The 8,311-nt window shown below is 31.2% G+C and overlaps 2 protein-coding genes and 1 long non-coding RNA gene across 6 annotated transcripts in view; 2 read left to right on the plus strand and 1 right to left on the minus strand.

Moving 5' to 3' along the window:
- LOC108723474 (methylmalonic aciduria and homocystinuria type D homolog, mitochondrial) overlaps positions 1–1,383 on the plus strand; it is a 3,404-nt gene extending 2,021 nt beyond the window's left edge. For all 3 annotated transcript variants that reach the window (XM_018449271.1, XM_018449273.1, XM_018449272.1), the window contains exons 3-5: positions 187–596; positions 947–1,163; positions 1,291–1,383. In XM_018449271.1, the coding sequence (XP_018304773.1) occupies positions 187–596; positions 947–1,163; positions 1,291–1,367 (704 nt within the window). In that variant the 3' untranslated portion in view covers positions 1,368–1,383. The remainder of the gene's footprint in view (positions 1–186; positions 597–946; positions 1,164–1,290) is intronic.
- A 1,853-nt stretch (positions 1,384–3,236) lies between these two features.
- LOC108723472 (clavesin-1) overlaps positions 3,237–8,311 on the minus strand; it is a 9,296-nt gene continuing 4,221 nt past the window's right edge. The window contains exons 2-6 of one of the 2 annotated variants that reach the window (XM_018449270.1): positions 6,436–6,480; positions 5,189–5,590; positions 4,223–4,533; positions 4,038–4,131; positions 3,237–3,954 (exon numbers count right to left, since the gene is read on the minus strand). In XM_018449270.1, the coding sequence (XP_018304772.1) occupies positions 3,806–3,954; positions 4,038–4,131; positions 4,223–4,533; positions 5,189–5,585 (951 nt within the window). In that variant the 5' untranslated portion in view covers positions 5,586–5,590; positions 6,436–6,480 and the 3' untranslated portion in view covers positions 3,237–3,805. The remainder of the gene's footprint in view (positions 3,955–4,037; positions 4,132–4,222; positions 4,534–5,188; positions 5,591–6,435; positions 6,481–8,311) is intronic. The other variant, XM_018449269.1, reaches the window with a different exon arrangement.
- LOC108723477 (uncharacterized) lies at positions 6,927–8,305 on the plus strand. Its single transcript, XR_001936645.1, has 3 exons — positions 6,927–6,998; positions 7,232–7,786; positions 8,050–8,305. It is a non-coding gene; the product is annotated as an uncharacterized lncRNA (long non-coding RNA).

Here is an 8,311-nt window from a genome sequence, read left to right on the forward strand (position 1 = left end):
TATATATATATATATATATACACAGCTACAAATAAAAGAACCTGTAACTAGACCTTAAGCCTACTATAAAACTTTTAAAGCCACTTGTATTGAATTTTGAATTTTATATAAGCCATCGAAAGTATGTTTTTTATATAAGTGTATAGTATACACTTTTTGTATTTGTGGTATATTGTAAAAACGCAGATATTGACAACAGCGTTTTGGGTGTCAACTCCAATTGGGAATTGTTAACGCCAAGGGGCTTCAGATTTTATCTTCCTGGAAGTATAGGACCTGCTTGGCTAGATGCTACTACCACAGCCCAAGTCAAGACTCAGTTCGTCAAATTGTGTGACAAAGAAGAGTTTATGGAACCATTGAACAATAAAAACAGATATCAAAAGGATGTAGAAAATTGGGAGGCTATACGGCCGACATTGAACTGTGTGGCTCAGGAGTGTCCTATTCTTCTACGAAAAAGTATAGAAGAACTATTTCCGGGATGCTTAGATGTAACTATGTCACATCTCACTATTATAACTATTAGTCAAAAAGCAAATCTTAAGTCAATGAGATGGCGTAAGGAAGCAGAAACGGAAAAACTCGCCAAATATGTAAGTTACATATTGTATGGCATGATAGTATGGCACTTGTTTCAAAGCTACATATGTAATATATATAAATATATATCGCTTCTTTAATTCAAAAGTGACACATGTAAAAAATTTTTGAATTATCACAAATGAGATAAATATCATCTCATCAATCATCAAATGTAAAAGTGAATATTATTTCATCAAAGATTATATGGAAAATATATTCTTTTTGCTGATATTATTTAATTGGTCGATAATTTTCTGTCAACTTCAAAAACACTTTTTGAAATAAGAAAACGATATCTCATAATTCTAAATATATCTACATACTCAGAGGAAAGATACATTTATACATTACAGTCTATTAGTTTGTTTTAGCAGCCTCCGACATATGTACAAAGCTCAAAATGGTCGGTTACTGGGCAGACTTTATTAATCCTTTCAGTGGACAACCCTACTTGAGTCCAAGGAAGGACGCCAATCTGTACGAAACCGATGAACGATTTCGCTGTGTAGGATTTAAAGTACAACAGAGGAATAACTGCAGAATTATTGTTTCTGATAGTAGTCTACAAAATTTTATTGGTATGTAAACGGCTATATATGTATATGCATGATTGATAACAATCTGCAATAATCAAGATACAAATCTGCTTATAGGAAAACATTTATCATATCTAACTTACATTGCAGACTTTTTCCTTCATTTCAGGAAGTCTTTATACTACAGCGCCGGCAAGCACAGAATTTTTAAAACAAATAATAAACGTTGCTAACGAGGATCAATAAATATGTGTATATACAATACATACACACACACACACACACACACACACACACACACACACACACACAAAGGGTTTAGTTTATTTATGTAATAAATAATTTTTTATCACTTTTAAAAGTGATAAAAAAGTCTCTTGCGCGCCTATACATATAACCAATTGAGATGCTCAATTAAAACTATTAATGAATCTGGCAAATTTGATTTCGTATCATGATAAATGTCTATTGGTATTACATTCAATAAAATGCGGACAATGTGTGTTTTATCTCTTTTAATGCCCGTAAACTATCTAATGTTTATTTAGCAAGGAAAAAAGCATAATGTTATTAAATAAATTATAAATTTTAGACATCTTATTTGGAGAATGAACCCTTTTTCGATAGTCATGAATAAAACATTTTTTTATTTAGATAATATCGGTACAAATTGACGAAATTGCTCATAAAACTATTTATTTCTATTACACATCGTTATTTTCCCTTTAAACTAATAAACATTAAACAAATTATAAAAATATATTGAATCTTGCGTATTCATCACAAATTACGACCGACACCTATCTTCTATAAATATCATATACAATCTCTCCCTCTTTCTCTCTTCATGTTAGAAAAATCAAATCAGAATTATGGACATAGTCCCGCAATAGACATTTTAGCGGCGTCACAACTCAAGTATAACTGTAAGTAAAAATATCTAAATAATCGTTAAATACGTTTTATGAATTTATGGAAAAATCTTTTGTTAAGTTGCCGAGCTCCGTTATTCATTAAACAATAATATTACAACATAAGAGCATTATATAATAAATATTATATAATAAACATTACAAATCCTAAAATCTTCATATATACAGCTAACAGCTTTGTTTCCTAATTCGAATGTATGTAAAACATGTTAAAAAATGACATATTTACGAATGTGCGTTTCGTAAGTAGATGCACTGAGAGAAAAACTTTTGGTTTCTATAACTTTATAACTATATATTAATATAATTATGATTATGACTATTGTAGTATTAGTAGTAACTATATTATACATGTATATTAGGATGGTCGTTATTTTAATAATTTTTGAAATTTGATCGGGACACTCCCTAAAGTTGCTCAATATCTCAACAAAATACCAAAATTTTTTCAGATTTTTTTAACAATATTAACTCGTGCTACTGGAGCACAGTAAGCGCAAAAGCACCTTTGTGGACAAAATTCGGCCGACATTCTAATTCTTAACCGATTTTAAAGTTTTTTTTTAATTTGCTGTAAGTTCATTCTACATAAATTTTGATTACGGTCCAAATTAAAAATGGCCGATTCAATATTAGTTATCGTATAATTTTAATTTTTTTTTTTGCTTATTTTATTGGATCGGCCATCTTTTATTTGGACTGTAATCAAAATATACGCAGAACGGGCTTTTAGCTCATTCAATTTCGAGCAAAATTATAAAAAAATATTTTTAATTGGTTAAGAATTAGAGCGTCGGTCGAATTTTGTGCACAAAGATGCTTTAATTTCCGCCTATTTTGTCCCGGAGGCACGGGTTAATATTGTTCAAAAAAATCTGAAAAAATTATGTTATTTTTTTTTGAAATATTGAACCACTTTAGGGAGTGTCCCGATCAAATTTCAAAAATTAAAATATCGACCGCCCTAATGTATAGTTCTATATCAATCAATCATAATCATAATTATAATAACATGTAATTATAGTTACAAATACCAAAAAGTTTTTCAATATGTGTCTTAATGACGAAAAACGTTAAGGACCAATTTAGATGAGATTTATAATCTCCATGTTTCTCAGAGAAATAACTGAAGAAAAATTAGAATATATAATAAAATAACATAACATAAAACATAAAAGTTTCTATCCTGAAAGCTGACGGTGAGCTTAAGAGCATGTCAAACCACAATTTACAATCTTAAAGTAATCAAGATAATGACTTAAAGATGATAGGTAACTTGGTACCACCAGCGGAACGAGCATTAATTCTTATATGTTTACGAAATCTTAACTGTTACAAGGAAAACTTATGTACATATGAGCTATAAACGAGTACTATACACACACAACATTTCGAGGTATTATTATATCAAAGTAAATTTTCGTACATTTCATATACAGATTGTACCAGGATGTTACTTAACATTACCTAATTTTATTTTTTGTTGTTTATATCATAAAGCGATTCAGAGAGAAACATATCTAAGAATAACTATAATGTAGTTAAAACCAGCTAATAATTATTGATGTATAAATCAATTGTACATACGTTTAACGTGCTCACATCTCTGTGTCAATAATATATTTCTACGGTTCTTTTTGGTAAAACACTTGTTCATTAATACGACGTGTAATCACATATAATATGAAAATAACTATTTAAATGAGGTGCTGACAATGTAAAGTTGTAAAATCGAAAAGAAATAGATTGCTCTTAATCGACCTCTAATTTTCGAAACGAACCGCATATTCCGCTTAATTCTTCGTTAACCTCTTGGTAATATTTCGGCGATATTTCAATATACATATCGTCGAGGGCCTTGAGTTCATCTTTTTTCTGTTTTAGCTTCTTCTTTAATTCGTCTAAAAGATAGATAGCATGTTAGGAAATAATATAATTTGAGTCTACTTGAAACTTGAAAGAATTGCGAGGAGAATCTTCGTACCGATCATTTCCGAAAGCGAGATTTCTCCGCCATATTCCTTCGGCAGTATCTTTGGATCCACTGCTTCTTTTAGGTCTTGTACGTTCCTATGTATCTGCAAAAATTGCAAATATGATTTGTAGGATGTGTAAATTTAAGCGCAGCCATATTTACCATACCGAATTTTACTATTTGGCGATATTTACCATGACGCGAGACTTAAGCTTGTCGTTTAGTATAGACATGCCGAATTCGATGATCTTCGCTATGCTGTTGGGTACATTGATTAAATGCGTCTCCTTGTGACGCATCGGTGTACTGTTCTGTATGCACCTCAATATATTACGAATGTCCATGAAAGACAACGTGCTGAAATGGCTCATGGACAATCCCGTCGCGTCACTGAGATATGTGTAGCCGTGGACTTGACTTTTCTCATCGTTCATCAAGGTCTCCACCACCATACTATGGACCCGGATCAAGTGTGTAGATGAGAATTTACTAGGGTCGAAACGCTCTTAAAAAAAAAACGGAAAAAATAAAGTAGAATGAATATCTAATTCTAAATATATGCTCGGAGATTAATTGCTTGAAACTATGAAGCAGAAATGTCGGGCTTAATATAATATAATATCAACCACGAATTAAGAATTTTATTTAAAAATTGGGTAACTTTCAATACAATGAATTAAATGCCAACAACTGGAGATGTATTCCACTTAATATTTTCAACACTCGCATGCATAATTTCCTTGTTTAATATTTGATAACAAGAAGGATGAAATAATGTTCGCGAGCGTTGCGAACTTTAAGTGGAACGCACCTTTGAAACGTGAAAATAAATGACTAGATCTATGTTTATATGAATGTGGAATACATAGATAAATGCTACTTGAGGACTGTGCTAAACGTAGAAAAAAGGTACGATTGTTTAATTTTGATTAAGATTAACAAAAGACATTTAATTTAATAAATTTAGGCTGGGTTGTTCCACCTTTTGATAAACTTCAGCTCATTCTCTAACTCTCTTATAATGCTCTTACTCTTTTACTCTTTAATCCATTAAATAAATTATCACATAGTTTCTCTGAAGCAACCAGCCCTTACTCTATCAAATATGTCATCATTTAGCTGCGTCTTAAATTAGTCTTTTGTATTCATGGGATCGGTACCTGCACATGACATTATTACTTTTCGGCCGTGCTGATCTCGCTTTAACATTGGTACTAAATAGCCGTTATCGATGATGGCCATAAGTTCCGGGTCATCAACGTCGAGATTTTGGAACCAATTGGGATAAAGTTGCCTGATAGTGAGATACCGTTCCAACATCTCTTGTGCCATTGGCAAACTGAATTTTTTCGTCCTAAGAAATCTTAGTAGGAACAACGAATCAGTTCTGCATTTTTTAATCGCAGGATGTTTCTCGATCCAATGACGAAATTGCTCCAGCGCTTGGTCTCTCGTGTTGTCATCCTCACGAAGCTCCAATCTAGCCGTTTCCAGCGTATCCACATCCAGCATACTCTTATATTCATCATATTTCTTTTGCTGTCCTTCTGATACCATCGTCTGAAAAATAATGCAAGCTTATATCCTATCTCGATGGATTTTATGTCTTGATTGAATATTGGCTGCATTTAACAGAAAAAGCAGTTTTACAACTGTTGTAAAATCCTTTAATATGATTGTTCATATATTTAGTTCTAGTAAGACGCACTAAAAGGGCAAGATTAATCAATTAAATTAAAGAATTTTACAATAGTTACAAAGCTATTTTTTTTGCTGATCGAATGCAGCTACTATCCTCCTTACCTCTGAAAACAGCAGTCGCATATTAATTTAAGAAAGTATATAAATCGATTATGTTAATTCATTTAAATATTTAAAGGAATAAATTATTTTAAAACGATAATATTCGAAAATTTATTTTTAAAAATTACTAAATAAATTTGTTTTTTTGAATTTTAGAAAAGGTCTTATCTAAGCTGGATCTTAACGTTTTAAATAATATTTCAGCGTGAATTTACTTATGTACACATCCAGTTTTACAACTGCGCTTCAAAGTCACTTTCGGTTTTTAAACACAATCTTAAACCGAACTGAGATAATTATATCATAAATTAAATTCTTAGGTCATTTTTAAAATCGATATTTTTTTTAGTTAAAATCCATTTCTTTTTGTTTTATAAAAATAAAATAAAAATACAAATTTAAAAAATGGCTCAAGAGACTGTGCGAATGGTGTTAAAAATATTCGTGTGAATTTTCATTCAAAAATATCAAAATATGATTGAACTATCGTTCAAACCTTGATAAAATAGTACGTCTTGAGAAAAATGTACGTTTAAAGTTATGATAAATATTTTTTTAGGTTTATAGTAAAAATTTAAAAACATTAATTTTAATCTTTTTAATTTTAAGTAATATTTGTGCTATAAATGTACCTTGACCCTTTTTAAGACTATAGATTAATAAGACTGATAGATTTTTAAGACTATAGGGGAGAATGGAGTAACGCGGCGCAGTGGGCAATATGGCGCATTGTTATTGTAGCAATTTGCATTGGCCGACACTACGAAAATTAATGTTATTTGATGCAATTATGTTTAACTATGTATACGAAATTTCAGAACAAGTCATTATGTTTTTTAATTTTTATCGTCTAAATTTAGTATGATATACTTTTATTGTCAGATTTGCACTTCAAATACATTCATGTAATTTCGTTTCTTCAAAATCAATTCATAACATTAAGATATTATTTGGAAAGCTGAATTTTTAATCTTTTAAGCCCTATACTTTTTCATATTTAAACAATTTGAGTTGTTCAACAAAAAGTGTACGAAAATCCATCAGGTGAGGCTAAGTTTTTTGCACATGTGCACAATTTTTTGCTTGCGATAAAAAGGCCTATTGAAATGGCTGTGAAGCGCGGAGGTGTTGATTCTTGATCACTTGAATACCTATGCTGATATAAAAGTAAGTATTGCACTTTTGTTTTAAAAAACGTAGTTATTCTCTTACAAATCTGTCATATTTTATCGTCAGATATTCACGTTCAGGAAATAAAAACAAAACAGTATTTTGAAAGATTATATTTTGAGGTTAGATCGATGATTTTTGCTTTACAAGCTTTAACAAGCTTTATGTGATTATTTGTTCTTAAAATAAGTTTTTTAAATAATATTCTTTATGTACATATATTGTTACAGATGTGACTTTATAGCCGTACGACGACAAAGGGCAGTTGGAGTTCTGATAAATTGAAATCTGTCCTCGTAGCAGTTTCTGAAGGAACGCATATCAGGAAAAGTGCCAAAATGTTTGGAATCCCAGAAAGTACATTGCGAAGAAGAATGAAAGCAAATAATGTATCTAAAACAGTGCTGGGCAGAAGGTGCTACTTTTCTGTCGAACAAGAAAGACATATCGCAGAGCGCATTTTAAAGATGTGTAATATTTTTTACGGAGTTACACCTGAACAATGTAGAAAAATGGCATTCGAACTAGCAGAAAAAAGCAACATCAAGAATCAATTCAATAAAAATGAGAGGATTGCTGGCAAAGCGTGGTTAGAAGGTTTTTTGAAACGTAATCCATCTGTTACCTCAAGAAAGTCTGAAGCATTAAGTATAAATAGAATATGAGGCTTCAATAAAGTCGAAGTATTGAGATTCTACACAAATCTGCAGCAACTTATGGATACTTATCACTTCCCAGCGAGTAGAATATTTAATATGGATGAAACTGGAATTTCAACGGTTCAGGTAACATAATTTTAATGACAAATATGTATAACATTATAAACAAAATGAATTACGTTTTCAAATAAATTATTAATATGAATTTTGGCAATTTTTGCTGTATTTTGTTATTCAAAGAATTTTCTCTTGTAAAGGACTTTTATTTTATTTATATGTATGTGGTATTTAAATTGTGTGTGTGTGTGTGTGTGTGCGCGCGCGTGCGCGCGCGCGCGCGCGTGTGATTACGTATTATTTATCATATCTAAAAATATTTATTGTTAAAGGAAACTGACAGAGTTTTGGCTCCGGGGGCAAAATGTGTTGCTTCTATCACATCAGGAGAAAGAGGGAGAACTACAACGGTTATTTGTGCAATGAGCGCAAGTGGAATCTATATGTATACCGCCTATGTTCATTTTTTGTGGACAAAGAATTTCCTACGTATATGGAAGACATGCACCTGAAGGATCTATAATAAAATGCACTCGAAATGGCTGGACTAATGAAGAGATGTTTATGATTTGGCTACAACATTTCGCTCATTGT

The sequence above is a fragment of the Mycetomoellerius zeteki genome, unplaced genomic scaffold (assembly GCF_001594055.1).
Source record: "Mycetomoellerius zeteki isolate Tzet28-1 unplaced genomic scaffold, Tzet1.0 scaffold241, whole genome shotgun sequence".
Taxonomy (NCBI): domain Eukaryota; kingdom Metazoa; phylum Arthropoda; class Insecta; order Hymenoptera; family Formicidae; genus Mycetomoellerius; species Mycetomoellerius zeteki.